The 20,214-nt window shown below is 38.1% G+C and overlaps 3 protein-coding genes across 4 annotated transcripts; all 3 read right to left on the bottom strand.

Moving 5' to 3' along the window:
* Nucleotides 1-140: 140 nt before the first annotated feature.
* On the bottom strand, nucleotides 141-4,415 carry LOC145228429 (uncharacterized). The gene is made up of 4 exons (XM_080093489.1): nucleotides 4,241-4,415; nucleotides 3,864-4,130; nucleotides 2,245-2,388; nucleotides 141-433 (listed from the first exon to the last, which is right to left on the bottom strand). Exons 2-4 carry the CDS (start codon nucleotides 4,033-4,035, stop codon nucleotides 240-242), a joined length of 510 nt encoding a protein of 169 aa, XP_079949615.1. The 5' UTR covers nucleotides 4,036-4,130; nucleotides 4,241-4,415; the 3' UTR covers nucleotides 141-239.
* A 671-nt stretch (nucleotides 4,416-5,086) lies between these two features.
* On the bottom strand, nucleotides 5,087-13,153 carry LOC145230316 (uncharacterized). 2 transcript variants are annotated; one of them, XM_080095710.1, is made up of 6 exons: nucleotides 12,995-13,153; nucleotides 9,091-9,168; nucleotides 8,844-9,019; nucleotides 7,988-8,129; nucleotides 5,402-6,534; nucleotides 5,087-5,255 (listed from the first exon to the last, which is right to left on the bottom strand). In XM_080095710.1, the coding sequence occupies exons 1-6, from the start codon at nucleotides 13,050-13,052 to the stop codon at nucleotides 5,223-5,225; spliced, it is 1,620 nt and encodes a 539-aa protein (XP_079951836.1). In that variant the 5' UTR covers nucleotides 13,053-13,153; the 3' UTR covers nucleotides 5,087-5,222. The 2 variants fall into 2 exon arrangements, with proteins under 2 accessions (XP_079951836.1, XP_079951837.1); XM_080095711.1 differs by having other exon boundaries at nucleotides 8,898-9,019.
* Nucleotides 13,154-15,560: 2,407 nt separating this feature from the next.
* On the bottom strand, nucleotides 15,561-19,307 carry LOC145230301 (sphingosine-1-phosphate phosphatase 2-like). Its single transcript, XM_080095688.1, has 6 exons — nucleotides 18,720-19,307; nucleotides 18,339-18,510; nucleotides 18,018-18,107; nucleotides 17,812-17,944; nucleotides 17,386-17,506; nucleotides 15,561-16,766 (listed from the first exon to the last, which is right to left on the bottom strand). Exons 1-6 carry the CDS (start codon nucleotides 19,145-19,147, stop codon nucleotides 16,469-16,471), a joined length of 1,242 nt encoding a protein of 413 aa, XP_079951814.1. The 5' UTR covers nucleotides 19,148-19,307; the 3' UTR covers nucleotides 15,561-16,468.
* Between the last annotated feature and the right edge of the window lie 907 nt (nucleotides 19,308-20,214).

Below are 20,214 nucleotides of genomic sequence, written 5' to 3'. Positions count from 1 at the left end.
TTAACTGATCGAGTTCATTTAAGTTGGCAATTCTAATACGGTTACGAAAGCTTTAAACGAAGCCGTCTCACTTTAAAGTGTTGGTTACAAGATCGCGTTGCAAAAAGGAGATATATCAAAAAGTCCCTATTCAGTGCGTGTGAAATGTTACATCATCGTTATTATTGTTGATTGCTGAAGGAAAAATGTAAAAAAATTTGCTATGTACAGTCACAGCTTTTTGCTAAGTAACAGTGAATTTAAACATGGGTTGACACAAATCTCCACCGCTCCTCTCCTCGAATATAGCTACTTGTTGACGTGCAGCAACAAGCAATAGTTGAAGCAAGAAATTGAAAGCCAGATGAACACCAGGCCAGTGCAAACGACCACGAAAAGGCGCCCTCGAGAACAGTAAACATAAACATCGACGGTGCAGCAGAAAGAACGATGCCTGAAACACATACAAAAACTAGAATGGTGGCTTTCTGATATACTTCCATTTTATATATTCTATACGATATTTACCAATTTACTATACACATCGTTTGATCTACACATATGATTGTTTTTGTAAACAAAAACTAATGGGTCCCCACACGCGTGTTTGTGCGGATCTACGGTAAACAAATGTTGCGGTGATTTTTAAATTCTTAAGAACAAATTTTTAGAAAGCATTAACCCAACAATGAATAATTTTGTTGTATTTTTTGCACTATTGTTGTCGTATAATTACAAAAACATTAAAAAAGAACGAAACAAATACTTTCAATTTAATCTCTTGCTTTGACCCAGATATTGTCGTCCAATGTCGGGTTTCAAACAGAATTTTTTCTAGAAAGCTGTAACAGTTGTGTTACAGACAATTAAAAAGCGATTTGCTGCAAGTGTATACATAACTTTTCATTTAACTTTGTTTCGCAAAACGAGTTTTTCATTTAATTTTGTTTCGCAAAACGAGTGCCATTGACCTGTAGTAACCTTTAGGGTGCACACACCAAACGACTGTTTGACCTTTTGACACCGTTTTCAATAGCACGCCGTCCTCGGTGTTCAAAAACACCGTTTGACCTAATTTATACATGCCTTGAGTATTTGATTCAAAAAAAACAAAAACGCTACGTTATGGCGAATGAAAGTTCTGAACTGTGTTAGTAATACCTACTAATTGACCTTAAGTAACCCGCGGTCATGCAGCGGCCAACATGACAACGAACATTTAAAAAACTTTTATCTTGCAAAAAAGTCAAGTTTATTTTTTCATATTTAGTTTGTGTAACAAAGTTTTGCTTGACATTATACGAAACCGAAGCACGCTTGTTAGGTTTAAATCGCGTCATATGTGTGAAACCTTTGCCAAAACTGAAAATGTGAGTGATAACTTAATAAAACGACTTAGCATTGCTGTGCAAAACAGCTCATTTCTAATCACCGAAACGACGTCTCGTAAAACGTCTGTCCGACGTCAAGCTGAGCCCTCCCGCTTTGCCCTATTATTCGTAAACATACTCTCTTGGGACTTCTGCCTACAGTGTCTTTCTTTACCAAACGAGCGTTAGACACATTTACGTTTCGGGGGCCTGTGGGTAAACCGCTGGGTAATTTGGGGTCAAACTTCAGGTGGAGCAAGTTCAGATTAATATCTAACATATGTCCAAATTTCAATAAATTTGAAGCACGCCTTTTTCACTAAACGAGCATTACAAACCAGCGTTAAAAATTTTATGTTTCGGGGAGCCTGTGGGTGAACCGCTGGGTAATTTGGGGTCAAACTTCAGGTGGACCAAGTTTGGATTAATATCTAACATATGTCCAAATTTGAATAAATTTGAAGCACTCTTTCTTGACCAAACGAGCGTTACAAACCAGCGTTAGACAGAAAAAAGAAAAAAAGAAAAAAGAAAAAAGAAAAAAGAAAAAAGAAAAAAGAAAAAAAGAAAAAAAAAAATACGGACAAAAACAATATGTGTCCCCTTCAGGGAAGGGGACCCATAACTACTATGTAAAGCCTATTATTTTTTATTACAAATGTAACTTTATTGGCAACTGGTCAAGTTGTTTTGCTGTCGTTGGCGAAAATAATTAATGAGTTGAAAATTATAAGTTATGCATTTATGTAGGTGATATTTGACTTTCACATGTATTAGGTGCTAGAAAGTACTGTGCATCTCCTTTCCTCTAATACCCCTTCTGATATTATAATAGGTCAAGCATACAGTACTTTTAAACTAGGCATTTCAAGGCTTACTTAACAACCCAACGTACCAGATATCAAGTAAGTAGCGCCGAGAATCCATGGCTGTGGCATGAGGCATCTTTTCAGTAGAAGCATCGATGTGTTTAGAACGACTCCCACCAATCCAACGAAAACACCAAATGTGAGCAAAACGGTTACCGCTATCAGTTCCGCTGAAACAAATAAGTTGTGATTGTTTCAAAAACGTTATTGTTATTTTGCAATATGACAGAACACAGAACGACCCAAGACCCAAAGGTAGAGCAACTGACGCGGTGCCTCCTAGGAGATCCAAAAGTGTCTAATTTTTGAAACGGTATATCTCAAAAAATGCTAACGGTTATGGCTATTAGGCTAGATCCACACACACGCTCGCGCGCCAGCGCATAGTTGGTCTGTTTCTTAAGCTCGCGCGCCGGCGTTTTACGCTGGCTATAAAGAAACAAACCAATTGTGCGCTGGCGCGCGAGCGTGTGTGTGGATCTAGCCTTAGGGTCGGGGTAAGGTATTAGCATTTAAAATTCAATAAAACTAACCCCAAAAATTAGTTACTAATGTAAAAATTTTAAACATTTGCATCCTAAACCAACCCTCTTTAGCCGCTAAATAAATAATTCTGCTCTTTACGCCACCTATCGAAAATTAAGCACTTTTGGATCTCCTAGGAGGCACCGCGTCAGTAGCTCTACCAGACCCAAAAGCATGCGTTTTGGTCAGGCTGTTTCAACAAGCAAAAACAACCACAATTTGTGTAACAATTACACAACTTGGGCGTTTTGTAAAGATTGGTGGCGGTACACATTTAAGTTATGTAAGTTCATATTTTCAATGTTGGCAAAAACCTTTCTCTTTAAGTGAGTATTCGTGCGAATATTATTGATTTGTGAATATCACATGTAGTTGACGTTTGATTTTGTCTGTTTATCGATCCTATTATTGCAATGCTGACGTAATAAACTTATAAGCTGATTTTCAGAGATAACACGACAAGTTTACGACCAACGATAACGCACACTTAACGTGACCTTTCAAAATTGTTGCCTCCAGCAAAAAGTCGTTTATTCGAATGACCGGCTGCATCATTGCTATTACCACCTTTAATCTCTTTCGTCACTTTTGGTGACTAACTTTCCGCGTAAATCAACTTAAAGGTCAGGTTTATAGAAATCCAAAATCGATGACCCTACCTGACGTTTTTTGACATTAAACAGCATTGCCACATTTGTTTTTGAAAATACATTGTTTTCTTTTCTAGTAAACTTGGCATAAATGTTCATTTTTGATTTTAAGAGCCAAAATGTTCCCTAAAATGGGTTTGTATTTACACATACCATGACTCTCTTAGCTTTCTCACTTTTGTTGAAGCGGAAAGTGAACATCAGGTTTTTACCCCTTAATTGTAACCAATGGTTAAAAAAAACCTTGAATCGACCGAACTTATGGGTTTTGGCATGTTTTTAAAAGTTTCTTTGTTTGGATAAAAGTCACCTGTTCAACCTTCGGTAACATTTGGGTATTATACCACAAAAACTATTAATCAACAGTGCAATTGCAGCAGCACATTTGTATGTCAAATTTAAAAGCGTAAATTTTAGAAAATGTAGTAAATGGGATATAAGCTGGTAATAAAATGTTCAAGACAACAAACCTTTGTTCATATTTCTTAGCTGACAGACTCCGTTAAGGCAAACTTGAAAAAGGCCTTTTGTGACCACATCGTTTCCATTGTCCTCTATCGTCCAAAATGGAATAGCAAGCGCACCACAACCAACCAAGATCCCAAAGCCAGCGAATATCGGTGGTAACGCAGCTTTGCACATGTCAGTGAAGTTGTCAGAAAATAAATTACCGGGTCAAAGAAAAGTTGGGGCTAAGCTGTCTGGCCGAAGATGATAAAAACGCGACTGCTGGACTGCTACAACACAAAAATTTACGTAACAAACAATACAAATATGTAAGAGTTACGTATTGGTACCAGCTATCCAACACAGGTTTTGGTTATAACGTACCGAAATACTATTTTACCTGTACATTATTACTCTCAGGCGCTTGATAGAAATGTTTTAAACTTAGCGTCCCGCTTGAAAACGTTTTCTATGGAGGCTTGTTTTTCGTCTACAGTTGAATCGCATCACTAAACACGAGATGGACAATAAATCTGTCGACATGCGTATGACCATTTTAATACCGATCTGACACTTCTTTCTCATCCTTTATTGAACTAAAACCAAGCCAACAACAATTCTGTTCTACAGCCCCTTCAGGCGAAATATGATTATCGCACACGTATTGGTTTGTCCCTGTGCTGTAGTGTGGAACCCGAACCGCTGCGGTTTCTCTCCGTCTGGCGTTACCACCAGGCGTGTAATGACCTCCTTCTCCCACAGTGTAGTTTGCCTACAGTTAAAACGAACACTGGTTCTAGCAGGTTTCACATCATTTCACATAGTCGACCGCACACCGTGATCTTTTTCGGGTCACGCGAGTTTATATCTTCTACATGCTGTCGATTATGGAGAGGTACATCAACACAGCACATTTACTGAAAATAGTGTGATTGGACATTTTCGAGTTGAAAAACCGGATTTAAATTGACTTATTCAGATCACCTTAAGTCATTTTGTTTCTGTTTGCCTTTACTTATCCTGTGTAAAAATTACCTATTTGAACAAAATTTTCAAATGTTGAGCTAAAGGTTGCCTGTACCCACTATGTCAATAACAGAATCTTTTGAAAGACACCAAGCTAAGTGATCACTTCCAAGTTTGTTTGAAACTGATTGGGCGTGTTATTTGCATCATCTACTACTTTAAATTTTGCGGTAAAGAATGACAAATTGTCATAATAAAGTGAAGATAACCCCACAAACAGTTTGAAACATTTCATTTATTAAAAACAGCAACGATTGAATTTTTTCTTTTCGGGATACAGCGCTTGAATTCTTAAACAATCATCCTCATGATGTCGCTGTTACGCCAAAACTCTGAATGAAAGTCAGCCATAACTGTCACCTTTCTTCGGCTGACCTCGGTGGTTGCAACTGGAAAGGAAATCTCTTGGCAAAAACGTAATCACTAAAAACTGTAACGACTAATATATGGTTGTATTTAAGAAAATTATATCAGCCATGTCAAAGGTTTTTTCCACAACGTTGTGAAGAGCAGTTTTTTTGCGATTTCAACTCACCTCTTGTGCAACGTGGAAAACGGAGTTCCCGATCTTTAACGGGCTCTCACGTGCAGTGTTTTCATTGCTGCTCTGTCCGTCTTTGGATCCTCTTCGCAACGAACCAAACGACAGCCTTATGCTAGCTAATACAGATAAAATTGTCGGTCTCATGCTCTTAGCAGGCGAGCGTTGAGTTCCTGGCTGTTCTTTTAATACTTCTTCCTGTATTGTTTCGTCAATGGAACTTCCGGCTAGGCCGTTGTCGACACTCATACGCCTCAGGTGCCTTTCTTTCCAGTAGACCGAGTTGCTTTTCGACACTCCAACGTTGTGATGCTTCAGATGGGGAAGGCTGCTGCTTCTCTCAGCTCCTTGGTTTTCCTCTTTTCCGCTGGCAGCTCGATTTGGTGAAGGCAGTGACGTTTGTTTCTCTTCGTCACTCTGACTGGCCACAGACGAATTGCGAGAGAAGTAACTGAACAGTCTACTGAATGTAAACTCTGCAGTCTGTGGGCTTGGCGAGAAACCAAATTTCTTAGACGTGGTTGCTGATTCACTTTGCATTGCCGCATTCTTTCGTTTTGCCTCAACCTTCGCTTTGGCCATGTTCCGTTTCTCAACAAATTCCTGGAGTCGCATCATGCTGCCCATACGGCGTGGCGACATGGGCTTATGCGGGTTACTAGATAGAGTGTCAACAGCATTTCCAAACTGGAATTGATCAGTGACTGGTTCTGGTGTGTGCTCAGGTTGAGTTGGTGATTTCAGTCCCGACATCATCAAGCCGATCTCATCAGCCTTTCCTTTGAAAAACGCATTGACGCGGTCGTAGCTCTCCGCAAATGAGAAAGTCCGAACATCGATCGGATCTTCTGCATCGGTTGTTGGCTTCAGATTAGTTACAACATTCGCAATTGGAGTCTGTACATCTCCGACATCACTGGTGTCCAAATCGTCATCAGAGAGCATATCGTCGCTCAGTGAATCAGTTTTTCGTCGCTTGTTGATGACCGTTTCCTTTTCCTTCTTGACCAACTTCTCTCGCATGCGTTTAAGCTTCTTGCTGGCGTGTCCAGATCCCAAGGTGGCACAAAGCCATGTAAATGCTTCGGTTAAACCGTCGCCAGTTTCCGCTGACACCATTTGTACTTCTGCAAAGCAGACAACAATATGTGTTTGCAATGTGTTGAAAAGACTTACTTGTCGTACGCAACTACACAAAGAATAAAACTTCCGTTGTGTAATAGCAGCCACGACCGTAAAAGTGATTTTCACATCTGAAAATCTAATATTCTGTTTAAACCAATCTAATCATATTTAAACGCGATAACCTATTAAAAGTCAATTTTGCAGCACCTAAACCAGTGGTTCTCAACCTTTTTGCCTTCGCGGACCCTTTTCGGTGCTGTAATCTAATTGCGGACCCCTTAGATTTAGAAGTTTTAGGCAATTTTGTCCTTTTTTATTAACAAGCAACCAAAACATGGTGCATAAAGTTACAACCACATTCGGTCCAGGACCAAAATTTCAATCCCTTTTTCTGGGTTGCGACATCGGGAATCAACAAGAAAGAGCCATTACAGTGTAATGCAGGGCTGCCAATGAGAATTTCAACAAAACCCAAGACTCACAGCAAAATAACCCAAGAATTTAAATGAAAACCCAAGAATGCAAAATGTGGTTAGAAATGCAATTAATTAAGAAATTTACTCGTTTCATTGACAAATATTTGACAATTTACAGTCCGGAAATGCAACTTCTTTTGGTAGGAAATGGTCAATGTAAGCAAAGGGAATATTATGTTCAATAAAATATGCAGCAATCGCCAGTTCACTCTTGGCTGTTTGATGATCATCATCTGTTTTCTTTTTCATAAAATTAGTAATGTCTACAGTATATTTAAAAACTTTAAAACTTCTTTGATGGTTCGCAGTTTTTATGTTTAACGAACATTGATCTAGTTGCATTTTTAAGTGTAACGATTGCTTTCACTGTATACTTATCTAGAAAGAATTAAGGTCTAGAATAGAGAGAAAATAAAAGAGATGATAAAATGGCCCAAACAGTGCAACTACCCGAAAAACTTTTCTCGTTAAAATAGTTCTTATATATATCTATTTCATCCATAAGACTCAAAACCCAAGAATTGCTATAATTTTCAAAATAAAACCCAAGAACCCAAGATGTCAAGTAAAAACCCAAGATCTTGGGGCAAAACCCAAGCTTTGGCAGCCCTGGTGTAATGTGACGTTGTTTTCCACTGACAATTCACGTCTGTTGCATCACGATGGGGTTTAGACGTCATAATGCATTATGGCATTGTGGTTTGTAAGAATGTTTTCAAACAAGTTTCATGCTATTTTTTAAACGCCGAAGCGTTTTATTCAATTGGCGACTCTTTTTTGCGGGAATTAAGAGGTTGTCGCGGACCCCCTGAAAAGGCTTGGCGGACCCCCAGGGGTCAGCGGACCCCCGGTTGAGAACCACTGACCAAAACTGTTTTAACGTAAAAAAAAACAATTAAAAAAATCGAACATTTTCTCAGACCATTTTGTCATTGATAGATATTTTTTCAAGCACAAAATGTTATACAGGTGCACATACTATATGGGCGCCTTTTACAGTTGGTCTGTAAATCGAGTCTCAGTTGCAAGTCGTCTGAAGACAATTCGTAGCCCAAGTTGTCAGTTTTGTTTACAATCACTAGCAATGGGACGCCTTTCCTTTCGGGTCTCGACATTATATCCTGCAAAACAATATTTTTAAAGGAAGCCAAGTAATTATTTGTTTCTAACTTTATTTTAAAACTAGACGGACTTACATTAACTGATAGAAAAATGCCCGTGTCATTTGTTATTGTTTCTTGGAAGTAAAGAGGTTAATTTTCTATGGATTATTTCAATAGCTTTGATCAGAATCCAATCTCGGTTAAACATGTTAACTAGTAATGCACCGAAGTTTCGGTTGGCCGAAACATTTCGGCCGAATACGCTGTCTTTCGATGTTTCGGTTTCGGCCCGAACTTTTTTGAAAATTCGGCCTAAACCGAACTTTTTGATTGCATGCAATTAATGCCCAAACTAGCATTTTCACCTATACAAAACGTCATAAATTAACTAATTGTTGTCTCTATAAAATACGAGCCACTTTGTCTGCAAAATATTGCAAGTTTAGTAAAGCTTCCAGATGGTGTAAGTGATTTTGATTTGTCATAATTCACTTCACTCGCATCAACGACACAAGGTTCAGTTGAAAACATCCATAAGAACAGGATTTTAGGTTCGGCCTGATTCGGCCGAAATTATTCGGCCTCGTGGCCGAATATTCGGTTTCGGCCCGAACCTTTTTAGGCGGGTTCGGTGCATCACTAATGTTAACAACTAAAATGCACCGATACCTAATTGCTGATTAAACATTCTAAAACGGTTTTGCAATTTTCTTTTCATGTTAGAGATTTAACCTCCAGCAAATCTTTATTTTCTTCCATACGATTTACGTCACAACAGTCCAGTACATATATCAGGGCTGACGCCGAAATAAGATAATGCTTCCACAGAGGTACTATCCTTTCATCGCCACCAACGTCCATCACGTCCAACTCAATGTCATCAAATGGAAGGATTTCCATGTTAAACCCTGTGGAAGGCACAAGTAAAGATGAAAAAGTACCTCAAATTTAGTTAAACAGTTGATAACAGCTATCTTACCGAAAGTTGGTACAGGAAGTATTTTTTCTCCTGTCAATAACTTGTACAGTATCGTTGTTTTGCCGGAATTCTCTAGTCCTGAAAAAAATCTGCTGCATTATTCGAAATTAATTTTGTATGAAAAACATCGGACCCTTAACTTTAAGATAAAGTGAGCCTATCCGGTTTTCGCTGGCCATACTACTTTGCAAGGTTTGTTTACTGTTTGAGCGGTTGTAGCGAAAGAAAGGTTCAACCGTTTGTCGTATAGGAAGGAAACTGTTGAGTTGTTCACCTCAAAACAACATACTCGTAGTTGTACAATACTGGATTGCTCGAGAGCGTGTGGCGCCTCAAATTGCAACACTTGCAGCATGTTTGTGATGAACAAATTTGAGTGCGAACCAAGTTCCTTCGCGAAATCACTTACAAAACTAGAATAGCGGTTTTCCTATATATTGCTGGGTTATATATACTACATCATATTTAATGATGTATCACATATTCCATTTACTATATTTATAATGGATATATATTTGGCACCTACATTTCATTGGGTCCCTATCTTTTTCCTGGCACTTTATAACCTAATTGTTTCTGCAAGCATAATCTAATGGGTCCCCACACATATGCATATGCGATTTGGTAACAGTAAAAATAGGGCACAATCACTGTTAGATATTTACCAATTTACTATACACATCATTTGATCTACATATATGATTGTTTTTGCAAGCAAAAACGAATGGGTCCCCATATGCGCGTTTGTGCGGATTTATGGTAAACAAACATCCTGGTTATTTTTAGATTCTTAAGGACAAGCTTAACCAACTTTAGCCTTAACCCAAAAAGTTTTGTCCGTATTGTTTTTGCATCATTATTTTCATATAATTACAAAAAAAACAGTAAATAGGAAAAAATAACAGGAAATACTTTCAATTTATTCTCATGCTTTGACCTTGATATTGTCGTTCAAGGTCAGTTTTCAAACACAATTTTCCAAAACTTAAAATGTGCTTGATAACTTAATAAAACGACATAGCATAGCTGCGCAAAAACAGCTGATTTCTAATCACCGACACGACTGCCTCATAAAACGTCGGTCCGGACGTCAAGCTGAGCACTCCCGCTGCATTCACCCGCCTTAATCGTAAACAAGTGAATTACTCCCTTGAGAGTTGATACTTCTATCTGACTGAGAAAATGGTCACGTAACGACTGCGTTCATGCGTGAAGCAGAGGCATTTTTTCTATGCGCCACTATGGTCAATCACTCCCATTGCGTCAGCTGTGCACTGAGCGACAGGCAAATACGGTCATGACGTCATACGCATCGCCTGTCCCTGCCGTGACCCCGCAGCGTTAACGTTTACAGCGCAATATCACTAACACCGTATCATCTCAATTCCAACCAGAGAGAAAATGGTCAAGTGACGACTGCGTTCATGCGTGAAGCAGAGGCATTTTTCCATGTGCCACTATCGTCAATCACTCCCATTGCGTCAGCTGTGCACTGAGCGAGCACAAATATGACAGAAGACAGCATGTAAAAACATATTTTTACTATTACTGAGCCGATTGCACTGAAATTTTTACCAGCCAACAAGGAGCACCCTATCCACAGCTGTTAAAAATTTCAGCAGTTTAAGTCTTGTATTTCTGGCCTCAATAACATGCGAACAAACAAACAAATATTTGGGGGTAAAGGGGTGAAAATGGATATATACAACTTCAAGTTACAAAATAGTTTAAAATACGCTGCAATGTACCAATCAAAAAGTATGAAACTCCAGAAACATCTGCTTTAGCAAGTATAGCCGTTTCAAAAATTTCACGTTTTGGGGGGCTGTGGGTGAACCGAGGGGTCAAACGGGGTCAAAATTCACATGGACCATCGTTTGACCAATATCTATAATAAGAGTAAATTTGAGAAAGTTTGAACCATTCTTTCTTGACCAAAACGTGGGAACAAATCTGCGTTAAAAAATTCACGTTTTGGGGGGCTGTGGGTGAACTGAGGGATCAAATGAGGTCAAAATTCACATGGACCATCTTTAGACCAATATCTATAATGTGTGTAAATATGAAAAAGTTTGAACCATTCTTTCTTGATCAAAACGTGGGAACAAATCCGCGTTAAAAATTTCACGTTTTGGGGGGCTGTGGGTGAACCGAGGGAGCAAACGGGGTCAAAATTCACATGGACCATCTTTAGACCAATATCTGTAATGTGTGCAAATTTGAAAAAGTTTGAACCATTCTTTCTTGACCAAAACGTGGGAACAAATCCGCGTTAGAAAGAAAAAAAGAAAAAAAGAAAAAAGAAAAAAAGAAAAAAGAAAAAAAAATATAGACAAAAACAATATGTGTCCCCTTCAGGGAAGGGGACCCATAATAACACTAATCAAAAACTGTAAAACGGGTACTTTGTTCACTTTTTTATCCCCTTTCACTTTAGCCCTTAACATATGAGCTAATGTACCATAAAGAAACTACTCAGTAAATGGATATTGCAAATATCAGAAGTATTGGTAATTCTAGTGTGTTTTGAAAAGATTAAAATAATGTTTTTGAGTTCTCCACAAGCAAGTATTTGATGATACGTAAAGACTGCTGTACACCGTCTACAGTTGATAAAACCTTAGCGAAAGCATTTTGTTTTACACATTTAAATGCTGTTTGTACAGTATGCTTTAATCTCAGCATGCTTTAAATCAGTGGTTCCCAACCTGGGGTTCGCGGACCCCCAAGGGGTCCGTGGAGGCAAACATTTGTAGTAGCATTAACAACAGTGCAATATTTTTAAGTTCCCAAACCGTTTTTACAATCCTGTATATAATGCAAACTGTTTATCAAACCCTTGGATTAGGAAAACTTGTGATTGTTACCTCCATTGTGACATCACAACACACATTAACAATAGAATTCTTAGTGCTTTGTTTTAAGTATTGTACACTAGAAAATTTATCCCTTTTAGTGCATTGACTGCTACACTACAGTAACTTTATTGAGATTAAAGGACTTTGAAGGTTGAATAAAATTCTGCCCAAAAACAACGTATAATAATGTAAAATGTAGGAAACGAAAATAGACTAAATTACGTTGGGGGTCCGCGGACCGATGAAGTTTATAAAAGGGGTCCGTGACTACAAAAAGGTTGGGAACCACTGCTTTAAATACTAACAACTGGCGTCATTTCTGTTTACTTCCGCGATGAGGATGTGTTGGTTAGTAAAACTTGATTAACTAACTAGTTAACAGAAATACTTCCCAGGGTTTACTTAATGCAGCGCCAACCTGGGATTGAATGTCGTTGGTTATTTTTTAACCTAAATAAGACATACAGAACAGGGAAGGTGTCATGAATGATCCCTTACATACCTAATGCTGCAATGTAGTTAATACAGGGCGGTGAATCAACGTGAAACGTAGTGGCCCCATTCGAGACTAAGTTGAATCACACATAATGTGACAATGATGAAAATGGTTGTTACAGGTCCAAATACTTTGCCCGCAAAAATCAGTTTGCGTTAATATCGGCTATATATTTCTGTTAATAATAGCTAGCGCATGAAAACAATTTGCTGAAGAGTGCGTGTTTAGGATTTAAACAATTACTACAAGTGATTGAATCACCATCAAGGTTTATGAGTTAATAATTTCTTCAGCCAAACTCAAAATCTGACATGTTATACCCAAGCATACCATCTTATACCGAAAATATATACCCAAGCATACCATCTTATACCAAAAATATATACCCAAACATACCATCTTATACCAAAAACTGTGCTTTTAAAGATCACAGAATTAAGTAATCTTAAAATCAGTCTTCCTATCAGCAGTGGAACCAATGAAATCAGGTCCCACTTTTTAAGTATCGATCGCGTATGTTAAATTATAGGTTAATAAGGCATTGTCTTACCCAGCATCAGAACAGCCACTCTTTTCCGTTGCAGAAACCTGGCCATGTTGTGCCCCATATTAGTCAGGCATTGAATAACAATGGCGTTGGTAAGCTTTTTTCACAGAAAAAAACAAAACGTTTTACAAAACAACGTAAAGGTATTTTGTTTCGCCTGAATTTAACTGCAAAGAAAAGTAACCGTTGCAAAAAATGCTGTTACTTTCACACCAATCTACTGTTCTTTAATTCACATACATTGTACACAGTAGGCATACACCCTAACAATAGCAAACTCTATGAAGAGGTTGCTGGTAGAATGCGTGGCACACCTAACACACGACGAAAGTGATGAAGTGTCGGTAATTCCGTTGCCTAACTCTGCGCAAGCATAATCATACATTTACGTCGTCTGCGGAAGTCGTGTAATGCGTGAACACCAAATAATGCTGCTGCTCGTAACGAAACTACAACTTTTGGCCTTCCCTGACCTCTTTTAAGCGATGAAAGTAATATGCGATCACCACTGGTTTGGGGAGCTAACGGTTGAACCATTATGACAGCGTCACTGAGCTGGCTTCCACGTCTGCAAATGACAGTGAGTCAACCGACTTCCTACCACCCGTTGCTACGCGAGTCATTTCATGCGACGTATTATACTACTTTTATGCCTGACTGCACAGCGGAAAACGCATTAGGAATGCGTGATGGCACCCTTGCATTTTATTCACGCGGTCCCATTATGTACCAGAACAGATAAATACCTGCCATGGCATTTAAATACTGAAACTGTTTTCTGACACAAACATTAGGATGGCTATGACGGCCAGGAGGGGTCAAATTTTTGATTTTGTGTATTAAGACAATTTATTCAGTGTTGGAAATCAATAAAAAAGTCTTTGTTGGTCCCGTCGAACCCCAGTTTGGAAAACCATAGGTTTGGTAAAAACACCTCTTATGCTTAACGTCAGCAAATCTTTTCGGCTGCCTATGCCAGTGGGTGACTAATGGCTATACACCGTTTTCAAACAATAGATAGTTTTCTTCCTGTTAATCAAACCGCTTTTATTCTCTTTTAATATTATTATATTGGTATACCAGCAAGAAGCAGCCGTTTAAAACTTTTAGTTTCGAGTCAACTGTATGGCGTAAAAATGACAGATTGATTGACGCAGAACAATGCTTTGTCATGCTACACTATGGTAAATTTTACTGTATTTTTGTGTCGTTTAATCATTATATTTTAGGACATTGAAAACAAAATCGATCGTTGTCATCAAAACGTTGGACTTCCGCCGACCTGCAGTTTGACGGCGTTGGGTTAGTTAATACAAACAAAAAAGTGTGGGGTTTCGAGCGAATATTGATTAAGTTTAAACTCAACACAACAGGCTTTGGTAAAAGACTACTATTTAACCTCTAATCGCACGATCTTGCCAGCCCAGCGTGATGTTCTTACGTGGATAGATGTTCTTTAACGACACCTAACGGGAAAATTAGGAATTTGAAACAATCACAAAGCAACGCGACCCGGCAGTTTATTTTATGGGTTAAAGTCCAATGTGTAAAGCGGTTCTTATTTGCCTAGTTGTGGCGAAGCCAAATGTGAGGGAGGTATTACTAGCACGTGAAACCTGATACTCAGGGTTGCCATACCGTCCTTATTTCTAAAAATTATCTTTATTTTGAAGAACAATGTCTTGGGAAAAAATTATTGTCCTTTAATTATTGTATTTCTAAGAAATGTCCTTGTTTTAGCCTTGAGCCCTTCTTTTCAACAATTACAAGTCAAATCCCAGCTACAAGTAAAAGTAAACTTGGACCCGAGCTGTCGTGAGATGCACGAAGTAGTTTCTACGAACAAGGGGTTGCTGGAACAGATTGTTTCTGGCCCAAAATATAGCACGTGATATGTCATGGGTCGCATATATGCAAAGATTTTTTCGACAACGTTTGTTTTGTTTGCTATATAAGTTTTTTTTTTCGCTTGTCCGTTTTTGAGGTCCATGTCGATGGCAACCCTGCTTATACTGGTTCTGGTATACCATAGCCTAACAATTAGACTTTTTCATGCCTTTATTGAGAAATATTTTTGGTTGCGAACCACAAAAATTGCAAAATATGTGTGCTAGTGTCGCTTTTTGACAACGTCATTATGTTAAGTGAGCTGTAGACAGTGCGCTTTGTTTCGACGTACAAGGTCTCGTCAGTGCAGCTGGTAGGCCGCATTGGCAAGCGTAGCAATCCAACAGAAACACCAGTTTGTTGGCAGTAACATGATAAAAGCCATGCCCTAACTATTCTGCTAGATGCCACAACAGAGCATAAATCACAGTGGAAACTGGTTTTACAACGGCCGAGCAACTGCTTGGTAACTAAAGCGATGCCGGCTCAGTGTCACTAAATCCATGTAGAAGCATTAATATCCTAAGCGGTTGCTTGGCCATTGTGAACCAGTTTCCTCTGTTGGCTTTGCCCAGTTGCGGCATCGTCTTAAATGTAGTAACTTGTTTGAGCAAGTTGCTGACTAAATAAAAAAGTTCTGCAACTGACACACAAACAGTTGAAATGAAATTTTGTAAGTATGTTATCAGCATATCTTTTGTGTATTGCTATGTACATAATGTAAGATATGACATCACATAAACTCAGAGTCTGTGTTACCATTTGGGCGGGGCGACATTTTAAAAATTGCGTGAAAGTTTGAGGTAAACAAGTTGATTTGGACGGATTAACCTTAGTTTGGGCTCTGCTATAGGCATAGATTTCATCACAAGGTTAACATCACGATACCGATGTACCGAAAAAATGCTACTCCAAGACGGGTATTGAGAATAGAAAAATCACAATGAAAAAACGAAACCGGACGAACTCAAAGGCACAATGGTAGTTGAAAAAGCATATGGTAAAAAAAAACAAAAAGCTCTGCTGCATCATTAGGCCTGTCAAGGCAGTCACGCGCACAGGCATGACGTACGAAATGACTGGTAGGAAACTACGCGATTTCTGCAAAAACAACACGGCCGTTAATCTTCTGTTAAAAAACCACGCAAATGTAATAATTTGGCGAGCAGAATTACCGTTCACTCCCGGGCAAAAGTTACCTGATCATTGCGTAAGTAATCATAATACAAGAGACACGATTTATAACCAAGCGATGATTACAGTAAATCTCATACAAATGTAAATGGGGTATAGATAAAAAGTAGAAGAATGTACATAGTTATGCGCGAAAAAAGATACGTATAAACACTAGGCAAACTGTATTTACAATGTTGACACAAGTTGCTTCGGACAAAGTATATTTAATGTCTTCTACAGTTTAGAACGAATTGTATCAGTTTCTGCGACAGAATTTTGCGAGGTTACCACGTTATTTGCAACAACATGACGCTACAATGACATATACAACACTGCTGTGGAGCGAAGCTGTCTATATTTACATAATTCATAAGCCTACGCTTCACAATGTTTAATTAACTTGTAAATCTTCCTTTACGAGTGGACCAATCCTAACTGCTGTAACAGAATAGGTACCATACCAAGCGCCACGAAGGACACCACCGTGTACGTCACAAACTTGTATGTGACCTCCACATCTTTACGCTGTCGAGCCAAGCGATCATTTTTCGAAACACCTACTGCTTGACAGACAAGTGTAAGGCTTGCTGCCTTCATAACTTGCCGGGTTAACACAGTAATGAGAATTCCAATAACGGCCCTTGCAAGACTTATGCCCAGTGAAGAAAGAGTCGGAAAAGTCAACAGAAAGGGGACATTTCCACTGGGTCCACTGACAAAACAAAAATTGAAAGGTGTAAATAAAAAAACAAGGAAGTGTAAAAACAAAATGCACATAATTGTTTGAAAAATACAAACTTCAGTTACAGACAGTACAGAGAATATCAATCAAATTTTTGTTAAACAATACAAACTACATTCGTTGAAACAAGATCAATCGCTTTACAAAGGTAAAAAAGTACAAATATTTTGTAATGAAGCAGTTGGGACATGTGACTCTGTTGTTGCTTGTGCCTTACTACATCTGCATGTGACCACATCATGACGTATAGAAGCAGTTTGATCAAGGCTTATATCTTTAGTACTATTGCAGTCAACACCCTTGATGTCAATTTTTTAATTGGGTAAATAAAATATAACAAAAGATAAATCTGCTGGTAGTTTTGGGTAAATGAATTTATTTCAAATTATACTTCAATACCCACAACAAGGTTCTAAACTTTCCAGACATGGAACTTGGACAATATCCAACATGACTCAACTTGTGCACATAATGTTAGTTAATTAAGCATTTACATAAAAAGTAAAGCATACCAGTGACCACAAGGAAACTACATATAATATTTAATATTAATACTAAAAAGAGACTGAGAAAGGTATTTCTCACTTACAAGTTGTATCCATATTGGTAATGCCAGTGTGTAACACAATTTGATCCAGCTCCAACAGCCAGTATAATTACAGTGTCTCCTCTTGTTGTGGTGTAACGATCGGTGCTTGGATAAAACACACCTGAAGCAAACAGACAAAATTCAAAGCCCTCTTGAATGTAACATAACCCCAGGGCAATTGATGCAAATGCAACTAGGGCAAAGGTTTATTTTAACATGATGTGAGCCAAACTGCATGTGACACTTGGTAAACAACTGAATCTAGTTCAAAGTATGAATTTAAGGTTTGACTCAAAGACCAACTTGTATTTTCACTATTTAGTACACACATGATGTCAAAATATGACCCGATGCAAAAAATCAGTGCTATTGAAACATAAACCATTGGGTTTTAGAAAAAAGTCTTAAAGGTTTTAAAAAGCTTACCGAGCAGAAAATGTGACATTACTATGAGCCATGGTGCAAAGGTTGAAGTCATTGCATAAATCTCAACCATATCCATGAAAGGCCAACCAAGCCATAAATAAATTGCTGTCAGGGTGACACCAGTAATAACATCCTTGACAAGAGTGCAAACACATTATTATAGTGTCTTTTTGTGTCAAAAATACCAACAACAATTTCCTGCATACCAGTATTGAATGCATTCCCACATAAAGTCTACTCAGGGCCACAAGCAGGCACCAACTGCAAGCAAGAATAATTCCAATCTCCAAAGGAAACTATAAAGTTGCAAAAAGCAAGAATAAGTCAGGTGCAATTTTTTAGACCTTGCCATTGTGAACATTTTTTAGCTTGTATGCAAGTTTCACCAAAAAGTTAATTAATGCTAAACGTTAGTCAATGCGTATTGAATAGAGTAGTTGCATTTACCAAGTATATATTAACTATTTTGGTCACAATTAAATGTTACAAAAGCTTTGTTATTACAAAATAAAAATATTATTCTTTACCTCATATCTACCATACATTGCCATTAAAAATGAGAATGGTAATGCTGTTCCTGCAATAGCATGTGTGGATGGAATTCCATATTCAGCCTCAACCCTTGTTTCTAGTTTGAATACAGGTGGCCAAGTTGGACGTGGCCATTTAATTAAATCTTTTAAGGCTTGGCCAATATACCTACAAATAAAAAAAGCAAAATATGTTCAACAATGAACTGAATGCTATTGAAAAAATCATGGTTTGTTGAAATCCACAAATCACAGTTTAACAACAAATATCAGCTAATTTTTTTTATCTAAGTGTCATCTTTAGTCATCGCATTTTCATTTACTAAATCAATTTGTAGCAAAATATGCTATATTAAGCTGTATTAACTTGTCACTTACATCGTAACAACCCAAACAACAATCATCTTTCTTCCGATGAATGGATCAAGGTTCCAAAATATACAGGGAATAAACGTGATGTAAAAGACTTCGTGGCCAAGGGTAGATCCAAAACGAAACAGACAGTAAAGAAACCAGTTCTTGACATTATAAGTTTTTTGTTCAGAAACCCGTTCTGGCAAATTTGGACAGGAAGCATTCTCCGCTTTTCCACAGGAACTAATATGTTTTTTGGATTGATTAACTTGGCGTAATGTGCTGTCTCTCGGCTCAAACTCATCATACAACATGTTGCTGTGATCATCGGTGTTTTTGCTTTTGCCGGTTGGGAGATTTTCCTCGGACTCGCGCAAGCCACACAAATCTTGAAATGCTCGCACCTTATTAAAATCCATAAGGTAATCGGTGACTCGCCAGAGAATGTCCATTTTGACTGATATTTTTCTAGAGCTATTTTATAACTAACTGTTTACAACTACTTAAACTTCTGTTGGCAACACACACACAATCACAGCCACAGACACACCCACAATTGCTTAGATTTTCGGCATTACTAAATGCCGCAGCACGTAGTAAGGTAGAAATGCATTAAAGCTCTGTAGCGCCAAATGTGCCAAAAATGGAGGTCGCCATAGAAATGGCTAGATAAGTGTTTCCTATTTTTTAAATATTTTTTTAGCATTCTTTTCTAACAGCATTAAGTATGATTTTGCAAATTTTACACTACACATTTTATGATGTGCGTGAGTAATTGGACTTTTGTTCCTGCCGTTATGCTTGGCTGGTTGTATTTCCTGGGCATGTCTCGGAGACATTGTCTCCCCACCATTGCTGGAGCAGCGCTGAAAATATGGTTGATAATCGGAATATCTTTGGTTGAAAAGTTGTCGGACTACTTCCCTTCCGTGGTTCTCAAACTGTGTATGGCGACCATCCAGTGCGTAGTAGATTTTCCAAAAGCATCCGCACAATTATTCTGTTGAGAACTGCTAATTATGAGAACACGTTTCCAAAAAACAAATCAGCATTTGCATTCTACAAAGAGACATTTTTAAAATGATCTATAGGAATGATGTTTCATCATCAGTATCTCGACTAAATCCCAGCTGTAGATAAATTTCATATTATAAACAGGTCTTGTTTCTCTTACTGGTAGCTGATTAAAAGACACTGAGAACGTTTTCATCATAACGAATAAAATGAGGTGGAGCTATTAACGTAAACATTCAAATCATAAAAGTTTGGTAAATTCTGATACAGGACGCAAAGAGCTCAGTTATTTCAGCTTTGGGTACTAAATTAAGGTTACCAACTATGTTTTTAGGTTTATTTTAAAGTTCTTCTATTTTAAAACTAAAATCTTAACGTCAGTATTTTCACACAACTTTGCTTTGAAATATTTATTAATGCTCTTGGCGCTACCAGTGATTCGCAAACTTTTGTAATTTAAGTTCTCACGTTTGTAGCACCACTACTTAAATCTAAGTAACTTAGT

The sequence above is a fragment of the Phallusia mammillata genome, chromosome 5, assembly GCF_965637545.1.
Source record: "Phallusia mammillata chromosome 5, kaPhaMamm4.hap1.1, whole genome shotgun sequence".
Lineage (NCBI taxonomy): Eukaryota > Metazoa > Chordata > Ascidiacea > Phlebobranchia > Ascidiidae > Phallusia > Phallusia mammillata.
Note: the sequence above shows the minus strand (reverse complement) of the source record. Positions and strands in the feature narration are given on the sequence as shown.

What these genes read in the sequence shown, in the direction of transcription:
- LOC145228429 (XM_080093489.1), bottom strand. Translation starts at nt 4,035, where the DNA reads ATGTGCAAAGCTGCGTTACCACCGATATTCGCTGGCTTTGGGATCTTG. An exon ending in GCTAAGAAATATGAACAAAG is followed by an intron (nt 2,389 to 3,863) that starts GTTTGTTGTCTT and finishes TATTTGTTTCAG; the next exon opens with CGGAACTGATAGCGGTAACC. An exon ending in CGCTACTTACTTGATATCTG is followed by an intron (nt 434 to 2,244) that starts GTACGTTGGGTT and finishes TATGTGTTTCAG; the next exon opens with GCATCGTTCTTTCTGCTGCA.
- LOC145230316 (XM_080095710.1), bottom strand. Translation starts at nt 13,052, where the DNA reads ATGGGGCACAACATGGCCAGGTTTCTGCAACGGAAAAGAGTGGCTGTT. An exon ending in AAAATAAAGATTTGCTGGAG is followed by an intron (nt 8,130 to 8,843) that starts GTTAAATCTCTA and finishes ATTGTTTTGCAG; the next exon opens with GATATAATGTCGAGACCCGA. An exon ending in TTTTCCACGTTGCACAAGAG is followed by an intron (nt 5,256 to 5,401) that starts GTGAGTTGAAAT and finishes TTTCCTTTCCAG; the next exon opens with TTGCAACCACCGAGGTCAGC.
- LOC145230301 (XM_080095688.1), bottom strand. Translation starts at nt 19,147, where the DNA reads ATGGACATTCTCTGGCGAGTCACCGATTACCTTATGGATTTTAATAAG. An exon ending in TGGGAATGCATTCAATACTG is followed by an intron (nt 17,945 to 18,017) that starts GTATGCAGGAAA and finishes ACTCTTGTCAAG; the next exon opens with GATGTTATTACTGGTGTCAC. An exon ending in TACCAATATGGATACAACTT is followed by an intron (nt 16,767 to 17,385) that starts GTAAGTGAGAAA and finishes TTGTTTTGTCAG; the next exon opens with TGGACCCAGTGGAAATGTCC.